This window comes from Tyto alba, unplaced genomic scaffold (assembly GCF_018691265.1).
Source record: "Tyto alba isolate M040663 unplaced genomic scaffold, T.alba_DEE_v4.0 Super-Scaffold_18, whole genome shotgun sequence".
Lineage (NCBI taxonomy): Eukaryota > Metazoa > Chordata > Aves > Strigiformes > Tytonidae > Tyto > Tyto alba.
In genome coordinates, this window is record NW_024881280.1 from 8,804,054 (window position 1) to 8,831,289 (window position 27,236).

The 27,236-nt window shown below is 39.7% G+C and overlaps 1 protein-coding gene across 2 annotated transcripts; it reads right to left on the reverse strand.

Annotated features, from left to right (window-relative positions):
* Window positions 1-1,966: 1,966 nt before the first annotated feature.
* On the reverse strand, window positions 1,967-27,221 carry TMEM87A (transmembrane protein 87A). Of its 2 annotated transcripts, none has more exons than XM_042790774.1 (20): window positions 27,056-27,221; window positions 26,056-26,113; window positions 22,075-22,172; window positions 21,082-21,198; window positions 19,462-19,515; window positions 19,317-19,373; window positions 17,573-17,717; window positions 16,776-16,837; window positions 14,650-14,833; window positions 13,697-13,796; window positions 12,849-12,942; window positions 11,580-11,648; window positions 10,412-10,520; window positions 9,208-9,266; window positions 8,845-8,948; window positions 8,423-8,496; window positions 6,745-6,806; window positions 5,431-5,486; window positions 4,141-4,171; window positions 1,967-3,795 (listed from the first exon to the last, which is right to left on the reverse strand). In XM_042790774.1, exons 1-20 carry the CDS (start codon window positions 27,185-27,187, stop codon window positions 3,754-3,756), a joined length of 1,707 nt encoding a protein of 568 aa, XP_042646708.1. In that variant the 5' UTR covers window positions 27,188-27,221; the 3' UTR covers window positions 1,967-3,753. The 2 variants fall into 2 exon arrangements, with proteins under 2 accessions (XP_042646708.1, XP_042646707.1); XM_042790773.1 differs by lacking the exon at window positions 11,580-11,648 and adding an exon at window positions 12,217-12,288.
* Between the last annotated feature and the right edge of the window lie 15 nt (window positions 27,222-27,236).

A 27,236-nucleotide genomic window follows, 5' to 3' on the forward strand; every position in this document is an offset into this window, starting at 1 on the left:
AAACCGTGCTAAGTCACATCCCCTCTGCAGACACCAGAACTGCACACTGCCAAAGGAGTTAGGGCCCAGGCATGTATCTGGTCTCCTTGACCAAGGATCCCTACAAAAGGAAGAGGGACATAGCACCTATTTAGTGAAAAAAAAATGTAAATTTCAGTAACACCAGGTAATAACAACTTCATTTGCAAATGGCTGTAATCCATTTTTACTAGAATGCAGATTACGTGCAAAGCTTTGGCCTCTTCAGGTTTTAAAAAGCATATTTCCTCAGCACACAACATAAAATGCCGTGTAAAGTGAACAGGAGGATAAAAAAAAAAATCCCACAAACACACACACACCTCTACATCTGCAGAATAAGACAACCATAACCTTCCTTATGCCAGGTCTTATGATCCTGACTCACTCTGTGCCTACCAAGCCTGTTGCATTTCTTTACCATGCCATGTGATCTCTTACTACTCAGTCCCTCCTTCAGAGCTCCTAGCAGAAACATCTTGTCACCCTCATGAAAAGCTGGTCAACAACATAAGCTTCACTATTACTTTGTTTCTACTTCTCTGCATGGCATGTGCATACTACAATACCACTAATATCACAGCTACTTCTCACAATTATACCTACACAAACAGAGCTACTCGGGCACAGGAACTCTAAAAAACTCCCTCTGTATTTGACTTCCTGGCAGATGTTTATTTTGTTTCTGCAAGTTATCTCAGTTAGGAACAGATTATTGAAGACAGCTGAAGACAACAATCAGATTTTCTTAAGAAAATTCAGCTTCTACGCACCATTCTAGTCACTAAAAAATTTTGCAAATCTCAGACCTCAAAGTAACATGTTTTCTCCCTCCTGTTCATAAAGTCTTCAGGTTAGTCTGTACTGCTCTAAAATTACAATATCCGTTTTGAAAGAATGGGTGTAAGTTTTAATTATGTCTTCCCTGTCTACATAATTAAAAGTAACTATCCTGCAGGATTTCTGGTTTCATGCATTCTAGCAAGCTAGCTTGCTGGCAATCCCTGGAACTCACATCTTCAAGAACAAAACCAGGAATCAGGAGAGGTGAAGATCTCCTCAGTAGAGCATCTAACAAAGTGCTGTGGGGGAGAGGCCACATTGCTGCAACTCCCTGGCGCGCATACCCTTCACTCCTCACCCACATCTCAGCTACTGCTTTTAGCCACCTCTCCTGCAGTTGTACTCCCAGCAGTAGCTGTGACTGACACTGTGGGAACCAGGCTCCGATACCAGCTCTCCCTAAGACTGCAAACAAGGAAATCACAACACATGCCTGCTGCATGCTAGGAAGCAGATGCTACCTTCTGAGAACACAGGAACTCCGCCAAACAAGTGGAAAAAGCAAGAACAGCTAACTAAAGGAGCAACAAGCCCCCTGTGGAATTCAGGACAATTTCAAATACCAATGGAAGTTACTGCAGGGCCAGAAGGGTAGAAGGCGGAGAGCACTGCCCACCACCACTGTAGTTGTAGGCTGAAAGCACCACACTGCTACTACAATTACTTTAGTCTTTAAATTATTAACCTATGAATGCAATTTGGGAAACTGTCTAGATCTTTCACTTTTGCTCAGAAATCTGATTTACTTGATCTATGCCAGCTTTTCAAACAGGCTTCCACTCTATTGCCCAGCTTAACAAGAAAGAAAAGAAAGAGCTATTGGGAATAACTGCATTAAAAATACCATGCAACAAAGACAAAGTGAGGGAGCCTTGTGTAGATGTTAACACTTTCTCATGTATGAGAAGAGGTGGTAAGAAAGTGGAAGGACACAATGTAAGCCTTTCTACTCTTTGCCTAGCTTTTATTAAATAGTACATACAAATTTCTTTTGTGCTTCCAGTAGAGAATATTTTTCCCTATTTGTCTCAAAAAAACCCCAGACAACTCAAAACAATAGGACTTCAAAAAAAACCTAAAAACAAAACAGAAAAAAAACATTAAATAGAGTTTTGTGTAGCTTTATTTCACAAAATGTCCTCTCCCCGAAAGGATATGGAGGTAACTTTCTTTCATCTATATCAATCAAGCATAGCAAATAAGAAGTATTTTCTAAGTTTCTACCTGTGGCCTAAAGGGGACAGCAGAAGAGCTCCAGCAACTCTTGCAGAGGCAGACTGAGGTGTTACAGCCACAACTTCTTTTTTAATCTGCCCCAGCTGCTGAGGGTTTGCTGCCCCCACAGCACAGCTAGTGGAAGTTACTGTGCACTTGTGCCTCAGCTACTCTACTGTAAAGTGCCATGTTTCAGCATAAATTGCTGATAAAGATGAGCTACAGCAAAACTACCAGACCTTACAGCAGAACAAACGAAGCACAGGCACATGTTCACTTCTGCTGACATAGCTATGAGTGATGAACCACAAAAGCTGACTCCCTGTGTCATTCCAGCAACAGCCACATCAGCTCCTGGGAAGTCCCACTGTGCTGCTGCTTGCCTGATAATTATTAGTTGTAAAGGTTATAAACCCATATTAGAGCTTCTGTCATACGGTCCACAATGGGTTTCCACGTTATTGCAAATGAAGCCTCTACAGCCAAGCATAGAATAAAAACAGAACACTGTCCAAAAGCTCTCTTTCATTTGAAAAGGAGAAACAAAATGCAATTATATAGAATAGAAATCTGCAACTTTGACTGAAACAGTGATCTCAGAGTACCTCCTGGCCACAGGGACCAACTGGGACAGGAAAGCCCATCATCAAATCACTTACATGGGAGGCAATTCTAAACAGATGCTGGGAACAGAACTATCCCAGCACTGTGGACTCCCATTAAAACATCTTTCAAGTAAGGTATGCAGTGCTTGCACCCTATAGAGAGCAATGTTGTCTTCTCATAGAAGAGTGCCAACTTCGTGGCGGGAGATGTTACACGTGCAGGGAGAAGAGTTCTGCTGAAGCATCTAGTTAATATCTGCTTAACGGGAGTAGTCAAGCACTTGTGGAGCACTGCAAGAGTGGGTTTGGTGATGTTTGGTTTTGGTTTTTTTAAATTAAATCATGCAACACACAGAAGGTAGGGGCAAATCATTTTTCCAGGCAACCACCACATTGCCGGCAATGAGATGTGCCACAACAGCGAGTGTTAGCTCTGTGCAGCTGTTACCTACAGGTCAATGGCATTTAAAATAGAAAAATCTTTCTTACACAGTGTTATGAATAAAATTGCACTTGATTTTGTTAAAAACTCGTATCACTGTAACTTTTCCAAATATTTCCTTTCTGGCATCTTAATTTTCTTCATTAACAGAGCTTCTCTCTGAAAACCTCCCATTCATATTGGGCACATGACATACAACAGCAGTAAGCCATTATCTACCAGAAAATGGGCCCGTTGTTTCTCCACCTCTATCTGTCCCCACCCTCCCCACAAAAAGGTACAGGCAGTTCACTTCTAAGTGTCAATTGTAACATTGAAATATAAACTCCTCAAGCAGACATTAGGAATTTTAGTTTCACAGATTAAATATTTGAAAAGTTACAGAAGGTGCTGGAATAGTACACATTTAAATTGCTTACAAATCCAAACTTGCAGCAACTTTGTAAATTCAAATTTCAAAAAGGTTTTTATAATGTCCTTGTGAACTTCTTCCACAGCAAGACGCCCTCATGAGAATAAAGCATCAAACTTCCAAGGCTGAGATCAAGAAACAAATCAGCAGGATGCACTTGCTCCACCAAGCAACTTTAAACGAGGCGTCTCCACTTCCAATAGCAAAAAGCTACTCCTTCATTCCATTTTGGACCTTTCAAAGTGTGTAATCATTCTTTCCTGGAAAATAAGATACCAAATGTTGTAACTTCCCCCAATAGGTTTATATTATTCAGAAACAAGGTAGTATGGTTTGGACATTCACAACAAATGCACATTCATATGCATTTTAAGTCAGGAGTCCAACTGACACAGCAGAGATACCACTTCTTTTGGAATACACATTTGTATTCTAAGAAGTTGTATCATGGTTGTCCCCACTACCCCTTCCCACCCTCGTAGTATTTTTCTGATCTTGCCAGTGCAGCAGTGAGTCCAGTTCTAATAAACCAAGCCTTAACAGCTGACTCATGACTCCTTTGGCATGTCAGAAGACTAATTTGAACTGAAGATTTGTTTACTGACCTCATCTGAATCCAGAAGAGCTGGAAGAGCACTGCAGTGGTGGGGAAAAAAAAAAAGTTAAGAGAATTCGAGCATGACTGAGAGCATATTATTGACAACGATTTTCAGCCTTATGTTGCACCTTAAGCTTTTTAGGGCACAGGAGAGCAGTAATGAAGATAGACCTCTCAATCAAACAGATAGATATTGGCAAAAGACACACAAAAGAGCCCAAGGAGCATCCTCAGTGACCTTCACAGTTCTAAAATTGTTTTTTTTCTAAGAGTCTCATTACCAAACGAACAATTTCCAAGTTGCCATGAAAAAAGCTGCACATTCATACAGGGACACTGCTGAACTACACTGAAGACATTTACAATATGGGACCATATTGTAAAAACACATGCCAGAAATCAACCAAGTTAGTGGTACCATTTTGAGCTGCAATAAACCTCCCATATACTGGGATCTCATCTCTTCACAACCCTGATCATACTTTGAAGAACAGAACACCCTGCAGCAGACTACCTCAAAGTGCTTTTTCCCAGATTATACCATTCTAGTCCTTGTTTTCCTAAGGAACCCTATAATTCTTCAAAAAGTAAGTACTAGAACTGGGAAAAACAAATTCAATTGAGAAACTGCACTTTTTCATCCTCTTAAAGGTTCACTTTATTTCTTGTCTTGAACTAACTTCAAGCAGAGTTTTGTACTTAAATCCAGAGCCTCTGCCAAAATTACCTGTTCAGGTCTGTGAACATAATTAATCTGTGAACTTCTGTTTGGCTATGAAAAATGTAGATACAGACACTGATGTTTTCAGGATGTAGAACTTATTAAAGGCAGAATAGATATGGACTGCCTACATAGCTGACTATTGCCAGAAGCATAAAAACGACTCAACAGACATTCCACATAAAGTTGAGAACTAAATGACATTATTTAGTGGTTTACATGTGGCAAGATATTGGAAGGACTTTTCAGAGCACTAAACAGAGAGAGTTCTTTTGTTCATTGCTTTCTGAACTGATTTATTTAGTTTTAACTCCAATGAAGTGCAAACAAATCAGACTGTGGTTTCACAGTCCAAGACTGTGTTCCTTAAGTCAGCATGCGCTAAGTGGCATGAAATGTAAGTATGACAAGCCACACAAAGCCAGGTGAAAGCATGCTAAGAGGTTAGAGGCCAATTCCAGGCTGAACTCAGTATCCGCTCATGTAAGCGCAGCATACAAGTTATAAGACATTCTAATGTATTTGTGCTCCTGTGTCCAAGGAACCTACTTTTAGTGTGACTATAAAAATACTCACACATCTGTCACTGACGAAGGAACATTCTCCTCTACCCACTTCAGGTCATCCTCCTGCTACAAGTACAGAAATTAAATGCAAAACAAAAGTCAGTTTTCCCAAAATGCTGTCACATGCAAGCCTTTTTCTTCCCAGCCCATTTGACAAAAAACAATGTATATATAACATTAGTTCAAAAAAAAAAAAAAAGACAGAAGAAAACCACCTTCAATTTGATTTCTGGGTTACAGAAAACACATTCCAAGGGGGAAAAAAAAAAAAAAAAAAGCCAAAAACACAACACACCACAAAAACAACAACAAAAACAACCCACCAAACCCACAAAAAAAAAACAAAAGCCCACCTATAACACACTGTCAATTCTGTAATAGTCTGACAGTGATTGGGAAAAGCGAGCCCTCGGGACACTTCTGTTACTTACATAATCTAGTTTAGTCTCCCACAAAAGAGCATTATCTTTAGATGTTATAGAAGAAAACTGATTATAAAAAGCACAAGCTAGATTTTGCAAAAGTGAAACTGTATTGTCAGGCTTTCTCATTTCTGAGGAGCACACTCTAATTCATAACACAAGCACACTAGTTTTGAACTTGGCAAACTGACACTTTCTCATCTCCTCCCCGTCTCCAAAACAGAAAAGTTATCTTCAGATAAGTAGTATACAGTTGCAACCAACCTTTGAGAAAAGTTCTTTTAGTGACAAAAATATTACTACTATTATTGTTAATTCCTACAGGCTCTTTCCACTTTTAAATTTCTGCATTAATTCCATGAAAAGATTCTGAGACATATTTTCTACCTCCTAGCTCAAAGTGAAACCACCTCTCCTTATAAGCCACATGGAAAAAGAGATATATTAAAAATTTTTCACCCAAACTACTTAGGTGACTACCTAATAATATATACATCACCCCATTTGAGTAATATATCACAAATCTCAAAATTAGAAGGAAATTAATTTATTTAAAATATGGCTCAGCCTCCCTCTCAGCCTGACAAACTTTCTAAAATAATGTATTATTCATTATCAGAATACAGTATTATACAGTTCTATCTATCCTGCAATATTCCTAAAGAACAGACTGAATTCTAAAGCTTCCATGGCATTTACAGGAAATTAGATGAAAAATCTGTATTTACTTTCTTTTCAGAAATACTGTAAGTATACGATACTTTGACTTACTCACACTTTGAAGCAAACCAGGAAACTCGCTTTTACAGGCTGAACACTTACATACTTATGAGATACCACTGGGGAGCAACCAAACAAGAGAGATAGATCTTTATCTTCTGAGGTAGGGAGGGTATACTCACAGCTTTGTTTGCTTTTGCATTCCCATTTGGTTCTTGCTTTGTACTTCTCATTTTCATTCCCTCTGAAGACAAAAGAAGGAAAAAAGATTGGGACAACAATTATAATTGTTCACAGACTACGTGAAAGTGTTGAGTGTTCATTCAGAATATTTCATCAAATCCAAAGAGACAGAATAAGACAGACAAGTTAATCACAGAATGGTTTGGGTAGGAAGGGACATTAAAGATCACCTAGTCCCAACCCCCCTGCCCCGGGCAGGGCCCCCTTCCCCCAGCCCAGATTGCTCCCAGCCCCGTCCAACCTGGCCTTGAACCCTTCCAGGGAGGGGGCAGCCACAGCTGCTCTGGGCACCCTGTACCTCACCACCCTCACAGGGAAGAATTTCTTCCCGATATCTAATCTAAATCTGCCCTCTTTCACTTTAAAACCGTTACCCCTTGTCCTATCCCTACACTCCCTGATCAAGAGTCCCTCCCCATCTTTCCTGTAGCCCCTTTAAGCACTGGAAGGCCACTATATAAATACTCTTTCCAGGAAAGAACGATTACACACTTTGAAAGGTCTAAAATGGAATAAAGGAGTAGCTTTATGCTACTGGAAGTGGAGACCCCTCTTTTAGCATCATAGAACTCAGACACATAATTTCCCAGAGAGGCTTTGGAATCTCCATCCATGGAGATACTCAAAAGCCAACTGGACGTGGTCCTATGCAACCTGTTCTAGGTGACCCTGCTTGAGCTGGGGGTCTGGACAGGATGACCTCCAGAGGTCCCCTCCAGCCTCAGTCATTCTGAGACACACAACTCCCCAAATTTATGTTACCTTCCAATTGCTGACCAGCTACTTGGTTCACTTAAAAGCTGAGAGGCAACATGGATCTCCAAGTCCGGCAGACAGCCAGATATAGCTGATTTGGCAAATGCACCTAAGGGATTACACACTGCTTCTCAGCTCCTGGACAACTCAAACAGCACTGATATATCCCAGCAGAACTGATTTGTGGACTGACAGCTGCAGCTGGTATGTCACCCTACCTTTTACACAACTTATTAACAGTAGTGTTACAATATATATAGCAGGGAGATAGAAGGCAGGGAAGAGTTTTGTAGTAGGAGGGGCATGAGTAGAAAGATGCGACCTAATGTTATAGAGAAGGACTCATATGTAACACTCATTCATATGCAGTTTCATTAATATGTAAACATATTCTTCCATATGTTTACACTGAACATTCCTGAATGAGACTTAAGATGTAAAATGAAGAAGATTGCAGAGTTCAGAGAACAGATAATAAATGAAAATCACTACACTGGATTTTAAAAAAGAGAACGACAAACTAAACCACTGCCTAGCAACAATAGCCGAGATCCTTGTCATAATGACTGGATCCAAACCTATGACTTGACTTATAAAACAAAAGTCCAGTGAACATGGTAAAGCAACCACAACAGCAACAGTGAGTTCAGTGTCATCTGAAAACCCCAGAACCGAACAGGCAATGTAAACACCACACAAAACCAGTTTTAGCTCTACTACTGCATAAATCAATAGCAACAGAGAGGCACTGACTCTGCTTTTACAGCAGCAATGAAATTTCTGCCAGAGAACAAGAAACCTCCCTCCCCAGTAGTGTCCATTCAACACTGAAATTAGGTGGAAAAAAAAATTTTCTCTTACCAAAGCTTTCCTTTAACATTGGCTCTTTTTGCTCATCATCATCCTCTTCTTCAGACAGTGGTGAGAAAGCAAACCTTTAGGAGGGAAAGAATGAAAGCTAACTTAGAATATTGTCTCTTGCTGTCCAAGAGTTTCATTACCTCAACATTGATAATGACTTGATTGTAGCTCACTGTTCTTAAGATGTATGCTAAACTACATAATCAAAAATTTACAAAGTAGTGACTCAAGTTCACCACCGGGAACAGACTGAATTTTATCTATATGACTTCCTACACTTACTTTTCCTCAAACCCCTAAACACTGCCTAGTATCCTTATGGATCAGTATACAGCAACTAGAATCACCCACCAAATACTTCTTTGGATAAACTAGCATTCCCAAAAACCAGTATTTTTAGAAAGAGGTAAGAAAAGCTCAACCTTTGGTTATTAGCAGATGGTCTCCACAGAATCATGATGACAAAAAGGATCATTGAAAACAATAAACGCCAGATGGCATCATCCACCCACAGCTCCTGCCAGTCCTGTCAAGGAAAACAGCAGAGCAAATAGAAAAAGTTGTGAAGAAAAAAAGTTGTGTCCTCAGCCCTTTCCAAGGGTGAACTACAGGCATCTGACAAAGAGGCTTATTACGCACAACTGAGAACTTCAGCATGTGGTATATTACTCTTGACATGATCCACAGGAAAATCTGTAACCGAATGCCCAATCTCAGAGTTTACACTGCCAAATGTAAGCTTAGCAAGAGGCAGCAATTGCAGAAACCATTCAGTATAAACTCACCGACTGACAGTCCACCAGCCTGAACTTCATGGTGGTCCAGATGATAAATACAATAGATGCTGCAATATTAAAAACAAACAAGCTGCTTATCACTACAAAGTATGCTAACCCACTACTAATAGACTGTGTTTCCCAAACAGAGGGCAGAGGCCTAGGGAATTCTTAGAATGCAATCTATTAGTTTTGGAAAACAAGAGATTGATTTATTGCACTGACCTTATATAGTAATTTAGACAGACCAGTATATTTTGCTCTTGGTTCTTCAGACACAAAAAGGCATAAATCAAGTGTAAAATATTTAGCCAATTCCTAATCCCTATTCACTATTCTTACATTGCTTTCATCTAGTCTCTAACCATGGTTTCATTATCAGTTGACAAATAAAGCCTATCTTGAAGTAACTGAACCATCTGGTCTGCCTGAATGCTTAAACATTCAGATCTTGACCCACGACATTTGCAAAGCTTGAACTATGCTCTCACCACAGTTTTAGAAGATGAGAATTCCCTCCACTAAGGTATTCTATGATGACTAAAAGCCAGATGCTGAAAGGAATTTAAATCAGAGCTGCTGATTAAAAGGAATGCACTTTTTTGTTTGTTTGTTTAAATAAAAAAGCACAGTCCTTAGTAGTTTTCTGCTCATTGCATGGATAGCATTCCCAAATAGATGATGAGCTGAGCACCTGAATACACCACAGATTTATTCTTGAAGTTCAGTTCATCACTACTGCAAATGGAAAGAGAATCCAAATCTGTATTCTTCCAGAACACAGAGGACATTATGTTACTATACTAAGAATACTGTATTTCCAAGAATCACTCTGGTCTTCAGCCATCTTAAAAATCCCATAGTACCCCATGATACTGTGATTTTGGCAAAAACTACCTCTGTGACATTAACAGCATAGGATAATGTTTTGTCCCCAGCAGCTCTAAGAGGGATGAAAGTGCTAAATTAGAGGAGCTGCATAGAACCACTGATCTTATTAACATCAGGACTAATAATCCACTGCCTCTGAAGTATTAACATAACACTTAGCATAGACCCACTATTAGAAATGGGTCAAGTGTTAGAAATAACAAGTATTTTGCTTGTATTTACAGAAAGGTCACCAAATTAAAAAATATTATTTAGGGATCAAATCAAGCCATATATAGAAATGGCAAGTGCTCTTATTTGATTGATGTAATTTTCTCCTTACCTGCTACTGCCAAGATGAGTGTGTTGGTGAAGTGCCGATACAACGACAGTTTCACAACATTCCTTCGAAGTTTCAGCAGTTTCATTGTTTGAGTTAAGCTGATGAATATGTATGAAAAGTCAAGGAAAGCCTCTGAAGGGACAAGCTGGTCACAGTCTTAGGAGGACACAGATCTTATGAACAACAGCTCTACCACCCACATACTCAGCCCTCCAAAAAGGTGGGCCAGACTCAGCAAAAGAAAAGTTCATCCTGTGACAAAGGTACCAAAGAGCAGGATCCAACCCTTTCATGTTATTTAGTCATCTACTCCCAGAACTTGTCACACAAAGATAGTATCCAAGCATCTATTTTGGACTATGGCCCATTCGTCCAGAAAAGTGTCAGATATACTTCTAATAAATGGAAAATCAAGTCTGAACTAGAAGCAAGTTAGTGCATCTAGTGAACTAGAATTCAATTAGTGCATGTAACTGTCTCCGCCCTTTAGCCTACAATTTTATTTCCGTAGTGACAAAACAAGTTCTTAGGAGAGACAACATAACAGGAGAGACTTGGCGTTATCATGGCTGGGCAGCAAGGTATTCAAATTTTAAACAGTTTTGTGATTGACTTTCACTAAAAACACTTTATAGGGGTTTTGCTATACATGGCTTAGAGTTCAACATTTGACAGCAGTTGCTGGAGTCACACAAGTTTATGATTATTTGTATGTATGTCAAGACACCAAAAAGTTCACATTTCCCCATTTTATCACCTACCTCAGGATGAGTTCAAACTTCACAGAAAGAATTTTAGGCTTAATGTTACTAAACAACCTTCTCCCCAAATCATAAACTGTTCTCCAAAGGCTACTACTAGAGTACTGTTACAGAGCTACACTAGAATAGACTGATAACAAACTGATGACAGACTAACTAGTCTATGTTCAGGAGCTGCTCTAACACAAATATCCACTGGTTACCTAGTTTTCCTTGCACCAGCTGTAGCAGAAGCTTACCCGAACACTGAGTTACAGCGTATTAACTTTACCAGAAGCAGAAAGAACATATACTTGAAGCTGATTAAAAAAAAAAAAAAGGTCAGCCAAGAAGAGTCACAAAAAAAAAAAAAAACAAACCAAATTTGAAAGAAAACACACCCCACCAACTGAAATAGTGAAGGATATCCACCAGCACAGGGCAGTATCTAGGAAAGCCAGGGGAATAAAAGCCAAGGAGGCAAGATCATTCTGGGCCTGGAGACAAAGAGAGAGCCAATAAGAACAAACTGAAAAGGAAACAGGGTACGGAAGAAGTGAGGAGGGTCAGGCTTTTTTATGAAGAACCACAAATACTCCACCACAATACTGCTGAGTTTTACTACAGAAACAGAGGGTTTGAATGAAGAGTTTAGCCCAATGCACAGAAGGGAACTGACAATACCATACTGCCCATTCTCAGTTTTCCACCAGCAAGAGAAGAAGTAGTTTTCCGGATTAAGTCAATCTAGTATCATTAAAAGGAGCCTCTGCTGAGGCCACTGCTGTGATGATGTGCTCTGGCCAGTTCCCTTACAGAAGACTAACAATCAGCATGTGAGAGATCTAGTAATTAACTCTGTTACACTACCCATGGACAAACTGAATGCTTCGCTGACAACCATGTGTCTGACTGAAAGTGGCAAAAATTGCATCTCTGTGTACATCAAAAACTATCAAAATCCCAACTGAAACAAGCAAAACACCTTTTATTCCTTTTAAGTGTAAGGAAGAAATAGTAAGCCATGAATAAGCTTGTAACATTGTGCAGTTTATGAAAGGATATCCACAAAATAATACAGGCATCAATCATGGACAGGGCCAAGTTTGCTATCAGAGCCACAGTGTCATAGAAAAACTGAAAAAGTACCAAATATATGTCATGTTAAATACCTTATCCCAAAACACCAAAAAACAGAACAACAGCAATCTACATCCTGAACACACTCCTTAATGAAGCAAGTACCAGCACCACTTACACACACTACCCCAGGTACAGACTTCAAAACTGGAGTGGTGGTGGAGTTGTTTTGTTTGGAGGTGGGGGGGTGGTGTTGGGTGAGCACGGCACATGTTTAGTTTTCTTTAGGCTCATGGTCAGGTGATCCCAAGCTGCACGTTTCTGTCTGCAACTAGACCTACCTAATCTGAACTAAGTCTGGGGAAAATGTAGCATCTGAAACCTGACTAATCAGAAAACTACTAGAATTATTTCAAAATACAGAGAATTACACCCTGATAAATAGAGAAGACACCAAACTTAATAACTGTTAATAATCTATAACCACAGTTTCAGAGTTCCACCACTTCACTTCCTGTTCCCTTCTTTCAGCATAGCCCTGGGATTCTCTCTTAGCATGTAAGTCAAAGACAGCAGCATCTGTGGCACATGAGGAAATTCAATCAGTTATTACTGACCCCTGTGACTCTAAGAACACCTTCCATGCCAGAAAATAACAGATAAAGGGCTCCAGCCATAACCACTTTGTGAAGAGTAACTCCAAGGCGAGGTCTGTAGGAAAACAAAGTGAAATTTAGATTAAGTGGGGATAAAAAAAAACATGTCAACTTGAGTCTAACATGAGGCATGAAGCATGTGAATTAAAGGTCTTTGTGACAAGCCATCTCTAGATCCAGAAATAATTTTATTACACTGCCTGAAGCTTACTATTCATCCTGTCTTACGGTATAACGTGACTAAGGAAGAGATTGGTAACAGTCCTGTTTCCTAGTTAACCTGTTTAGCTTTTTACAACCATTGCAAGAAGTCTCTGCCCACCTCTTCTTCACCAGTTCCCCCAACACACCCACACTTGCTAGAAGCTTCCGCTGCAACACAGCATGTTGTTTTACCATGGCATACAGCTGGGGACAGACAGATGAGCAGCAGTCTTGGCAGCAGAAGCCTCCTAAAGCAGATCCCCTCCCCCAACAGCGATTCTTGACCTCCCCCATTTCCAGAAGCTCCCCCCTGCCCACAAGGCAGGCATATAAAACTCCCATTCCTGTCAGTGGAGTATTTCAACAGTGACTCAGAAACCTACCCAAGAGTGGTACAAAGAAGAGGATAGGAAGGAGAGTCATCTCCATATGGAATTTTATGTGTCTCTTGCCTAGTGAAGTCTACATATTTATAGCACTTAACTAAAGCACCTACCTTTTAGGTAGCAAGAGTACAAGGAGATGAATACAGCCCTACGTTACTCAAAACCAACAGTGAAAAGCCTTTTAAGAAAACACAACAAACCTGTAACACAACTACTCACTTGACTATCCCATATCCCAGGCTGACTATGATGACCAGAGTTCGAGCCAATGAGCGCTTCACAGCAGAAAGCAGTTCTGCCAGTATTACTGCTCCTTGAACTACCAAAAGCAAAGAGGAGGAAGCTAGGTTATTAAAACAGAATTTCTGTTTTATTAACTACTGCGTGCAATTGTAGTCTGTAAGCAGACATCATTATTTTCAGAAAGTAGGCTATTAAAGTGTATAATCTTTTTATTACCTGCATCTGGAGTAAGCTTTCAGAAAAGATAGGTCACTTAGCTTTAAAAAAACTACTGAAAAAATCTATATCCATAGAAAAGGGAGTAAATGATCCATAAAATTTATCCGCAAGATCAGCCTGGATGATCTTCCAAACAATTCAGCCAACAAAACGTTCTGTTCTGTGGCTGTGGCCAATTAACAAAGTCATAATGAAGTTTTACTTGCAGGGTTTAATTTGTATGCATCCATCCTAAAAACTCAAAACCAGAGTCCCCCAGTTTTACGTAGAAAGAATAGCTTAAAATGGATTATCAGGCTAAGGGCTGAACACTGAAAGTCATCTGCAAGGCTGACATGTTGAACAAGGCATTTCAAAGTCTCTTTCCAAGGCCAATACCAACTGTCAGAAATTAATTACAAGCTACACTGAAGTCCTACTTTAAACTTCAAACCAGCGCTACAGTGAATACTCTCCAGAATCTAGCATTTTACATCCCTAAAACACTACACTCAAGAGGCAGAGAAAGCAACAGCATTTTAGCCTTAGAAGAACAAAGATCATATTAACAATATATTCAAAAAAATGCAGAAAACTCTGGTTCCCTGTTCTTTGTTTTAGAACAATCCTCAAGTAATCGTATACTTAATATGCATCGGTCACCCCAATTTAGCAGAAGCCATTAGTGCTATGTCCCATCAATTAAGCTGCAAGCTGGAATTGCCACCTACCAGATTCCCCTGTGTAGCGGATATTCTGGAACTCTGCATAGAAAACTGCTTTCTCGAGCATTCCCAGGAAGATAACAGCACCAATCCAGAACTGGATCCTCAGGAGATCCCGCCAGTAACAGGCTGACCACGCAAGCCATAGAACCCCGAAGAATACGTACACAATACACATCACCATGAAAAACTAGTACAGAAAAGAAGCAAGAAATAGGAACCTTAGACCCAGAAAAAAACATTTCCTTGTTTCCATTTCAAAGTTGTAAGACAACTCTATTTTCTCCCTGAGTATAGCAACTTTTGACGTTTTGATATACAAAAGTGACTAGAAACAAGTATTCCTTCATTTGTCTTCTCTGGACTCTTTTACAGTGACAGTCTAATTTCTCACTGTCGATAAAGGGAATCAGAGTAATTGAATTTCTGAGCAATTTCTCTCTTGAATAGCAGTCTGCCAATTTATTCACAAGCTATATTTCTAAGGAAGATAAAGTGCCAATAGCTTTCAAGAACTCGGAAAAGACCTCAGGCAAATCATCAAGTACTAGAAACCCTGTCCCTTCTCACATATTCTTCTGTTACTAATTTTATCAATCATACATTTACATTACTCTGCAAATAAACTTAACAAGTCACCTTTACACACCATTGCCCAGAACAGAGATAAACAACTGATGGTTTCAAGCCCTCTGTTCAAATAATTTGACAAGTTCTCTCAAAAGCTAATTTCCAGCAAACCCAGTTTTTGACCAAGCTTTAGCTCAGCCAAAAACCTGGAATTGAAAAAGAAACCCAGCTCTTCATTTAAATATTATAATTTTGTGATTTTTTTTTTCCCCACCCCAGTCCAATGTTACTTGCTTCAGAAGAACTTTCCGAGTACGTCTCCTGTGGCGAACAATAAGCTTGGCAATGCTACTCAGTGCTGAATTTTCTAAATGACAGCACCATAGCAGAGCAAGTTAAGTTTTCAAAAAGGACACTGAGATGAAGAAGAGGGATAAAAAATAGAAAATAAGACATTATATGAATAGCAGGAAGAACTTAGCTAAAGCATAGCACTGTAGTAATCAAGCAGTCTCCTCCTGCAGGAGGTAGATTTTTTTTAAAACCAGGCAAGCACTTAAGTTAGCTGCACAATCCATTGAAACTTTCACAAACTGAAATCACCTTCCTTAGGACAACACCTTACTGATCCTTACAGATTTTCACATCTGACTAATATGCATGCAGCTCAAATGGTAAAGACCTAGGCATGCTAGTTCACACTCAAATGTTCCATTAGACACATTCAGACAGACCTTCTTCTGGACCTGTAACATGGGGATATTCACACTAGCAAATCACGTCAGTAGAGCTGCTGGAGGCTTTTTACTTCTCCAGGAAGTAAAACATGTTTCAGAAATGCCATCAGGCTCCCCTGTTTACAAGCCACTCTTGCCTGTACAGTCAGACTAGAGACCTCACTTGTCATTGATCCCCAGCTAAAGTCTGCCTACACTACATAAATATTTAAGTTCATTTATTTCCTTAGCCTCCTCAACAGAGGCAACTAGCAAGCAAGTCGACAGCTCCTTTGAATAAAAAGGGGATTAGCTCTTTGTAGTTCAGTTATGCTTTCACTGTTAGGCATTTCTAAGGACCTCCTCCTGGGGTGTAAAACAGCTGGTGAAGGAAGGGAGATTAAGCTGTAAAAGAACAAAGAAAGCAGTGACAAATTAAAGGGTAGGCTGTAAACAAAAGCATAGGATAGCAAATTTTCTAAGATATGAGCTAAGGAGAAAAACAGCTGTTTAGTTCAGATCAGAGCGAAAGATACCAATAACTTCTAGAACTACAAATTGACAGGCATCAAGTCAAACAATCAGAAAAGGACTACATTAGTGGCATATGCAAACATCCAAAATCTATGCCTGGTTTCTCTACCCTGTATTTAATATAAAACCAACAACAGAAAAAAAAAAACCACACCCAAACAAAAAAACCCACCAAACCAAAAAACACCCTGTGCTAAATTATTTTTTCTGAAACACTGGCTTTGTGTTTCCAAAAGTATGAAAGGAGAGTATTTAACTGTGATTCAAATCAACTGACAACTTCGTAGGTCAAAGAAAATCTGGTTTACTTACAATCATCAGAGGATAGTCTGCAAGTGAGAGATACTCATACGGCCCCTTCAGTTCTACCATCACTGTCAAAAGACAATCCAATAAGCAAATCGAACAAGAACCAGAAGGAGGAAGCCAGGATAAAGCATTTAACTGATTTTTACTCAAGCACAAAATTCCAAATCTTCACATAGCTTTTAAATCTAACTTGCACTTTAATCAATGAAAGTTGAGACTCATAACACACTGCTAAAAGCACACAATTAAAATTACATGCTCCATTACCAAGTAACTCTTAGAAGTACTTAAAGTAATTTGAGCTGGAGATTCGCGTGTAACAGGAAAGTTCAGAAACACAAATAAGTTAACTTTTTAAGGAGATTCTCAAACTTCTCTAGAATTTGGATAGGTTATCAATGTGCTGTTAGATATACTAGAATGTAATTTCAAAGTGACATTTGTGATCGTTGTATTCAACATAATTTGAGCTTATTATTGTAAGTCACTATGCGATCTAGACATTTTTGAAACAAAACATCAAGCCTCAAAATTGAACTGCTTGGGATTCTTCTTTACTTCCATCATTAAACCGACAGACTAACAGCCTTAGGATCTCCAAGACACTAACAATCACCTACTTCCTTATAATACGAAAGAGCTACAGTAGGTAATACTTTCATCCATGTGAAGTGAAAGATAGTGTCTTATGAAATTGAACCATCCAGTATATATTAAAAGTACCTTGGAATACACTTAAGATTGGCATACATAAAAAAGGGCACTATATTTTTAGCTTGTTGTATAAACAGCTATCTTACTTGTAAAGGGCTTTTGATACGAGGAAGGTGTCGTTCTCTCTGCTTTTTTTGATTTGGTGGTAGAATCCTTTGCAGCTGTAATTCCAATTTGCACAATAAATATATATGGCCCATCTCGCCAAGTTTTGATAACAGCATTCATTGCCTGAAAATAAAATGTCTACATGTAGGCAGTGCATAGTCAAGACAACATGAAAAAGACCGAAGTAGACTCGCCATACATAAGTGATATCTTCCATGTAAAAATAAAGTTCATCTCTTCCCAGGTCTAAAACTTGTTAATAAATACTTGATACATAAATTTTAAGTCTATTTATTAGACATAATACTTAAAATTTAGTAGTTCGAATCCTGAACAATCCTCAAAGACCCGGGAGGTGATCATGGTTTATTTGCAAATCTAATACTAGCTTACCACAAGAGTCATCTCAATAGTATTGCAAAAGCTACAAAGAATTTCACAAAACATCCTATTCCTTGTTTCCAGTCTAGAAACATTAGGACAGTCATAGATACTTCTTTCCTCCTGAAACCAACTGTTTGGCAACAGCACAGCTACATATAAAACTCAGCTCCCTGGTGAAGGCTGAATTTTATAGTGTAAGGTAAGAGGTAGCTGAGAAGTAAAAAACTTCCATAGCAATTTCCTGTGGAAACTACTACTGTCCCTGAAACAGCTCTCATACCTGTAAGACTCAAACCCTGCCAATGACTTAAGAGAAAGTTTGCCCAGATAAATATTTGCACCATAAAGCAAATCAAGAGATTTTTTCTGAGTTCCAGCATACAAAACTATTAATTCCACAACTAAATAAGTTCCAGCCATCTCAAAAATTGCAAATTTTACAAAAAGCTTTAAGGTTAAAACTAAGACTATTTGCATGCGTGCCACTCACATAACCACTGCAGAACTACCACAGAGACTTTTACAACAGCCTCTCCAAGACAACTTCAGTACTTAAAGCATGCATTTATTTTAAGAAACCTCCTGGCTACAAGACCTAATGCCAACAGAATTTTAGGTATCAAAAAGAGTTTATGCTGATATTGACTGAAATTAAACTTAGTTAAAAACACAGTAATGTTGAAATAAAATTAATATTTTTTTATACCAGTTTTGCCTATAAAACATCTTCATCTCTTGCTGCATTGATTCCTCATTTCACAATTGCACAATTGTTTTAGCTTTAAGGTAAATAACTCGGTAAGTACACAGGGAGTTAAAAACATTTTCTTTGTTGGCACCCAGGACATTCAGTTTGAAGCTATTTTGACAACCATTCCTGATTAAGGCTTAAACATAATATATACTAAAAATTCTAAGATTTGAAAATAAAATGTAATCACCCGACTTTGTAGGTACAATGTTATAAAAGACTGACTAGTTAAAGATAAAACCCAAAATCTCTTAGTCACCACTTAAAATGGATCATATCAATGATTACTTTCAGTTACTAGGAAAAAATAAATTTATTATTTAATTTATATCATCAGTTTGAATGGTATGAGTTCTGTAGGTCACATATAGAGGAAGCAGCTACTGTTTCTGTTACTATTTTCTGTTCTTCCACACAGTGCTACCTAGTTTCAAGGGAAAAAAAAAAGTCTGGGTATCAAAAAGAATTGCACCACCCCCGTAAAAGCTATCAGTAATTTCCTATACAAAGAAATATAAATTTAAAAAAAAAACAAAAGAAAACCCAACTGTTGGATTCCAATACATGTTTAAATTCAATATACATACAGTTTTATCTGCCACTGTTGTGTGATTTCCTCCACTCTCCTTCTTATCTTTTAAGCCCTTTAAGTAAACAGAAAAATGGATAAATCAATATGCCAAAACTCTCTCTTCCAAGCCTATACTCATTAGAAGGAAAAAAAAAAATTACCTCTTGTTTCTCTGGTGAGAGAGGCTCTGGATGAACAAATTCTTTATAGAAAATCTGAAAGATATAAGGAAGGTACAGTATTTGTGGGCACTTAACATGACATTACCAGAATAGCTTCCAGTAAACCTGATTATAAGGATTCTCTGAACAGCTGTATTAGAGCTTTCATTTTTCTAAAACAAAAAACTGACCATTTGTGGAGGGTGTCTTGAATACTTAGATTAATATTTTGTCATTTGAGAGTTGCTTTTCCTCCCCTCAGACAACATGAGTCTTTTTTAGACCTGGACCCAATAGACATGACAGTAGTGAAGTTAATTTTATATTCCAAATCTGAATCTGTTGGGTATCTCCATTACTAGATCAAGTCTACACAGACAGAAACAGGATTTGGAGATTTCTGCCTTCGTCTATGCAAAAAAAAGTCCCTAGATGAGTGAGTGTCCATTAGAGATCCAGATTTTGCCGGCTCTCTTGAACTACAGTGAAATCTAGTATAACTGCTATACCACAAGAAAAAAACTGATCAAAAGGAGAAATTTATGTGAAACTTCAGAAATTAATATCCAAGATGAGTACCTTTTGTTAGCTTTCAGTAGACTTTTCAAAGGAATTGGAGGAAAAGTCACTTAAAGACTTTTAAAACCTGTTTCACCAACCTGAACTTATAGTTAAGATGCCCAAGTTCACATTACACAGCTAAACCAACAAGATCTCTTCTATAAAACCAAGTAAAGTAGAACTGATACTTCTCATATTATTAAACATAAAAAGCAGGCAGCATACAGATTTTTTAAAAAAAACCTCTCAAGCCATCTTCGCATATCAAAGGAACTAGAGGCATACAAACAGATTATTAAAAACCCTTTTCCAGTCACCTTTAGGCATGTCTTTTTTCTTAAATAAAAACGAAGCAAAAAAACCCACAAAAAAACCCCAACAAAACACAACACAACATTCAACAGTTATGAGACATTTCCCAGTATTCTCTATCCAAACCCCTTTGTCTAGAACAGGAATGGCTCAATACAGATGCAACACTGCATGATTTACATTGAGTTTTTAAGTACACCGTTAAGGACAGACAGCATGTTATATTGTCACTGGTATGGCTGCACAGCTTCACCTGGCGATATACAGCTGGGGTAGAGCCTGTGTTTGCACATTACTTCCCTATGCTGTTTCGCATTGTTTTCTCTCTTCCATTTGATTTGTTTCAAACACATTTTAGCACTACTTATTTTTCATTTTTAACCTGCTATCAGTACTTAAGTGACCAATTCTCAACACACTTTCATTTCCATTACTGTAAATTAGCATTATCTGAGCAAAAAATGCCAGTCCTTTTTCAACCCAAATTTAGTGGGAGCTTCACTCCACTGACAGAGATTCATTAACACTTCTACTCAGCTAGCAGTAGCCTTCTGTAGGTGAAACAAATTTAGAACATAGAACCACAAACAAAAAGAAGCACTGAACTTAACATAGGTTTGAGGTTTTCCCCCCTCCCCATGATGGGCCAGATGTTGAAGAGCAAGCCAGAAGTAAAGCAAAATTAAGAAATCATCACTGCAGTTTGGTTGTCATGAACAGAACAAACTGTGAAGTTTCTACCCATACCTGAGGCCTGAAGAGCTCGGAGCAATTTGGGAAGAGGAGAGAAGCCGTGGCATAGTACCCTGACCAACCTGGATGCTCTTCAGATGTAGCCCCAAAATAGTACTCTGCCTGTTCATCCTGCCAAACAGAGTAGAACTTAGGTTAGCATCCAATTTGTCAAATGGTTTATCTCAGTAGGCAGCTGCAAGACCTAGAGAGCACCATACCTCCCCTTAAGGTCACCCTCTTGAACAGAATTTAACAGGATAAAGGCCACATCAAGAACACATAAGACTACAAAAATGAAGGCCAAAAAAAAAAACCCGTACAGGCTTTGAGTAATAATTAATATCCAATTAAAAAAAAAATATATAAAATATATATATATCCCAGGATTCCTACAGTGGAGGTGCAGCAGCCAGCATAAACTTCAGTATCCTCAAAGATATCTACATTATTATATTAAAGACTAAAGACCCCAGTATTGTGTTTGGTCACTAGTTACAACTCTCACAATATTTCAAGTAGACATGGAAAAGGTGTTACACAGTATAAACCACAGTTATGTTCTACCACATTTGATAGAAACACTATATATTTTGTATACATTGCTAATACTTGCAACATGCATCCATAAAAAACAGAATTTAGCCTAAACCTGAAAATATTTTTATTTGTTGTCATTAAGCACTGTTGTAACATTTTCACCTACCATAAACTCACACACTTCAATTTAGAGTTGATGCACTTATTTAAGCTTTTAGGTTTAGAAGAATTCTGACAAACACTTCCACCTTACCCAAAACCCAGAAAAGTCAGTAATTCCAGAAAGTTGTGGATCAATTCCTTTCCATTCCATCCCTAATGATCCAGAAATTTGTTATCTTCCAATGGAGGTGTGTGCCTTAGGCCCAAAGAGCAGTGAGGATGCAAATGAAACATTTCCAATCCTTTCACCCCCTGACCTGCTTACCCCTAAAAATCTTAACCCCTATTTTTCCATACAATTCTTACCCCAAAATTGAAGACTTCATTGTAGCAGTCAGAATACCTTAAGTACCAAGTCACATTGTAACTTTGGGAGGGATCACAAGTTTTTTCATCCCCTTCAACTGGAGAAAAAAAAAAAAAAAAGAAAAAAAAAAAACACATGTAAGACACCCTTTACCTGACATGCTTTTCCTCCCATCCTGTGCTAAACTACCATAATTAAATGTATTTGAAACATGAAAATGAAAGCAAAACAATACAAAAACATTTTCCTCTAGTAATCCATTACTGTTCAGTGAAAGAAAGAAGCACATGGAAAACAGAATCCCATTGTAACGTTACAGAATTCTATTAAAGAGCTGAAGATCATTTGGAAACTTCCTATTCTCAAGACAATCAGGGATGTTTCAGAAACTGCAAATATCAAACAAGAGGAGAACAGCAGTGCCTCCCAGTGATTACAATACCCCAAATAATTTCCCCTTTCCAAGGGATATGGGACACATAGGAGAGAGAGAGAGAGCTAGGAACAGGTTAACACTAAGGGCAATTTGCACAGGTAACTTCAGTATACCAATACTATCACCAAGAAAATAAATAAAAAGGTAAGATTTTGTAAGTCTACATCCACCCTCCACTCCCAAAAGACAAACAAGCCATCTACATTAGCACACTCTGACAAAGCTGCAGTGCTACCTAAAACAGCAATAAGACAACATTCCACTTTGATTTATTACAGAACAACATGTATGAAAAGTAAAAAACAAAACTTCTCCCTCCTCCCACCTCAGGAAAGATTGTGTGACTTCTGTGTTTCAAATCTCATTCTGAAACCAAAGCCTGACGAAGAGAATTGGACATTAGGAAAGTAAGCTCCACCCATAAACAAAATAAGCAGTTATATTGAGAGACTTGGAAGAGCCATGCAGAGGATTATGTTTGGGTTTTGCCAATCAACAGACAGCAAAACTCTTGAGTTGACAGGTTTCTTTCTAGTGGCTAACAAGACCTCACAACTGTACAGGCAACATTCATCTCAGACTAGACACCCACACCTCTGTCACACATACTGAACTTTTAATGAATATTTCTGTATTGACCACTGCAGGTAAAAAATGAAATTAGAAAAAAAGACCCTGTCATGGAGTCTTAACAGGCTAACCTCACTTTAAAGCACAGAACTACTAAAGCAAGTATACATCAAGCTAAAAACTCAACTGACTCTCTCATATCAAAGATAAAAAAAAAAAAAAAAAAAAAAAAGAGAAGATTGGAATGGATGCAATCACTGAAAATTAAATTTCCTTATGACACCTTCTGATAAGCATGAAAACAAGGCATACGTTTTCCATATAGCCCTAAATGTTGCAGAGGGCACAACAAAAACTAAGAGGCAACACAAACACCGCAGTGACATGAGTAGATGGCAAATTCTTAGAAGCCAAAGGCTCTTCTGATAAAATTGATCAAATGGGGAACATCTCAAAAAAGTGCTACCAAAAAACAGGATTCAAAAATAACTTTTAAATACCCTTTAACATATTAAAAATAAATAAGATTATTGAAACTATGTTCAGCAGTAACACCAACTAAAACAGATCATGACTAGAACAATATGACAATATCTGCAAGCATCAAAATTACAGGAACCTTGAAAAATAAGTACTCTAAAAGACAGAAAAGGCATCCATGGCATTTATTGAATTCAGCAACATGGAGATCCAAGTCCCTTAGCCTTCAAATAAAAACAGCAACATTCAATTCAAATGCAGGCTTTGTAGTTATTTACAGAGAGCAGGATTTCTACTGTGATCCTAGACAGGAAACCAGATGCCTTCTAGAATAGCACTTAGGAAAAGTAGTAGATAAAAATAAATTCATTATTGACAATACTAAAGACCAGTGGCAGTGTTCCCAGTCAGAAGCAGAAAGAATCAGACACCAATACACCACGCACACACAAAATCAAGAAGGGGAAAGAAAAAGGAGGAGGAGGTAGAGGAAGAGATGCAAGTGCCCACCAAAAACATTAACAACCCATGAGCAATCACATTTGGGAAGGAGGGTCATATTGTCCACACAAACATCACAGAACAGATGCAAAAGGCAACAGACAGCAAACAAAAGAAGAGAGACCAGTTTCCACATAGACACGGGCAAAAAAGAAACAATATGTAAAGTTGGAAGCTTCCCAGTATCAGATGCAGTTTAAGTATCAACTAGGCTGAGAAACTGAAATTAAGTTCCTAGCCTTTGTTCCTTCCTTCTTTCAGTGATTCATTATCTAAATTCATGTAAATCTTTTAATCATGCTGGTATTTAAAACAGGTGTCTTCACTAAAGAATTTTAAGGCTTAATGACTGTTTAAAGGCTGACAGCACAGTGTAATTGAAGCCCGTATCAAGAGCTAGGGGATTCAATTACTGCCAGATCTGTCTTGTAACAAACTATTTTCTCCATGCCTCAGTTCCTTCCTTCTCTTGGTTATTTCACCTGTACACCTCACGATTAGTTTTGTCGCACACTTCACCGTAGGAACATCTTAGATGACACATTAGTATGAATACACAATTTCTACTAAACTTTAGACAGGAAAGCCCAACACCTACCAAAGCTCCAAATGGCCTTTCAGATGCCCCCTCCTTTTTCCCAAGCGTCAGACTTCTACATTTTGATCTTGCAATGGTCTCACTGCAAGATGCAAACCTCAGCATTTGAGCTAGTAAGTGGGCAAACCTTAACCCTGACATGATGGACCTTCACTAATAACCCCTCTAATACTGATTTCCTATTTCAGATTCATGTGAGATTAATGGAGGCACTTTTAACAAACTGCCTTTGAAACAGTGTCCCAAGAAGGGCAGGTATCTGAAATTAAATCTGAAAAATCAATAAAGTACTAAATGTAATAAGGCACAGTAAGATGCAATTTTATCAAGAAGCATCAGCTAATCCTCACCATACTTAAATTTTCTCAGTTAACAAAAAAGAGCAACCACTGCAGCAACTGAGTCTTGAAGCAATAAAGGCACAGATCCCACTGATGGTCTCTAACGTTACTTTATTTCCTCATTTGACAGAAGTGCAGAAGGGCATTTGCAGGCACTGCACCTGTATAACCACCCACCTAGCAGCTAGTGATCAAACAGCTTCCCCCATTTCTCCCCTGGCCATGGTAAGAACTGGTGCAAACAACCCCTTAAAATGCTCAAAGTGCATGGGAAAGATTTCAAGCCTTTCTACATCAACTAGTCACTTCCACAAGTCACCTGTATCAGCTCATTACCATTTAAATGCTGTCTTCACGTCCAGAGATAAAAGGGTATTTCACAGAAACTCTCCTTTGAGCAGTAACCTACATAACCCATGGCCCTGGCCAGATCAGCAAAGAGCAATAAACAGAAAGAACAAACAGGAAGGCTACAAACAGGTTTGCTCTGTAGCACACACACACTGTGATCAGGAAAAGAAAACAACTCTCAGAAGTGCTCTGCCATAGTGTGCAATGACATTTCCTTACCACCCCCAGAAGCACACAACTAAAAAGGAGCAGTGCCTCAAAAAGCACTGTCTCCTGCACACTGGCATCTGTCACCCTGCCATAGAAACAGCCCCTGTCCCACTCAGCACCAGAACTCCCAGCTGGGGGAATTTAGAGTATCTTAAAATGGGAAAGCACACCTCATAGCAGGACTCAGCGTATCCCACACCCGATTACCCACTATCCGAAATGAAGTGGTGCTCCCATGGCTCATCTTGCCCTCTCCACAAAGGGCCTCAACAGAACCACTAATTTCTGCTACAGCTTAAACAGAACACTGTTGGGAAGCTTCAAGGCTGTTAACGTACCCAACCATATCAGAGCTATGGCTTTCATCCAATGCTAGATTAACTGTCACTGCAACCAGTGCAATTAAACACTGCACAGTGTTTTGAGTGCCAAATTAACATAGGGACAGTGTCAAACAGCAGAGAGAGCAGGTTAAACCCTCGTAACCACTTACATCTCAAGAAAATGGTGGTGTTGCTGAAGAGAATCTTCCCGAAGTTAAACTTCTTCCCCTGCAACAGCACAAAAAAAGAAAGAAACATTAGTGGGCTTAATGTCACTGAGCTTAAGTAAACATCCTCTATCCACTTCAAGTTTTAAGTCAATACAGCAATAAAAGTGAAGGCCAAATCAGGAGCCAGCCTTGCTGGAATTTCCAGTCATGCTTCACCACCCCTTCAATTGACTCCTAAAGATGGCTTGTGGCGCTCGGGGCTTTTTTGTTCTGCAAAACTGAACAGTTTTATCGACGTTTGTTGAAATGATCAGCGCTTTCTTGCTAATGAGAAGGTCTGGACTATCCAACAAAAAATTTTTTTGTTCTAAGAATCAACAGGAGTGTTCACCGGGCTCCTTTAATTCTGTTCCCGCAGCTCAAGCGCCTCACAGAAAGCGTATGTTACTGCCTTCCACAGCCCGGTAAAGGCACGCCGAACGTGAGGCAAGACAGCTTTTTTCCACACAACTTCAAACACGCCCGGTATAGCAGAAGCGCTGGAAATCCCTTCACCTTCCCGGAGCCCCACCTCTCTCCCGGCTCAGCCTTTCAGGGGCCCAGCCCCCGCGGGCGCCCGCTCCCCGCACAGGCCCCACCGAGGCCGGGCCCCACTCGGGGAGGCCGCCTCCCTCCCCACGGGCCTCCCAGTGGCCGCGCTCCCTCCGCCGCCCATCGAGACTATTTCCCACAGAAGCCTCCTCTCCCCTGCCGCCGCCGCCCAGGCGCGGGACTCAAGCCCGGCAGCGAGCCCCGCACCAACCCAGGCCGCGGTCAGGCTCCGCAGAGGCGCGTCCCACGCAAGGACGCCCCCGACCCCAGCGCTCTGCCCACGGAGAACGATCCGAGCCAGCAGCGGCCTCTTCCCTCCCGCCACGCACACGCGCGCTCCAGCCGCCGCCGCAGCCAGCGGGGCCGAGACTTCCCCCACACCCCGCAGGGCCGCCCTCCCCGCACTCACCACGAGCACCGGGAGCCGCCATTTGGAGCGCTGCCCGGCGCCCGCCGCGCCCGCCAGCAGCAGGAGGGCCAGCAGCCACAGCAGAGCGGCCTCGGGCCGCCACCGTCCCCCGCTCCGCGGCCCCGCCGCCATCCCGCCGCACGGACGCCGCCGCCGCCGCGCTGGCCGCGCCTCTTCCGCT

What these genes read in the sequence shown, in the direction of transcription:
- TMEM87A (XM_042790773.1), bottom strand. Translation starts at nt 27,187, where the DNA reads ATGGCGGCGGGGCCGCGGAGCGGGGGACGGTGGCGGCCCGAGGCCGCT. An exon ending in CCGAGCTCTTCAGGCCTCAG is followed by an intron (nt 19,516 to 21,081) that starts GTATGGGTAGAA and finishes TATATCTTTCAG; the next exon opens with ATTTTCTATAAAGAATTTGT. An exon ending in ATGCCTGTATTATTTTGTGG is followed by an intron (nt 10,521 to 12,216) that starts ATATCCTTTCAT and finishes GACTTTTCATAC; the next exon opens with ATATTCATCAGCTTAACTCA.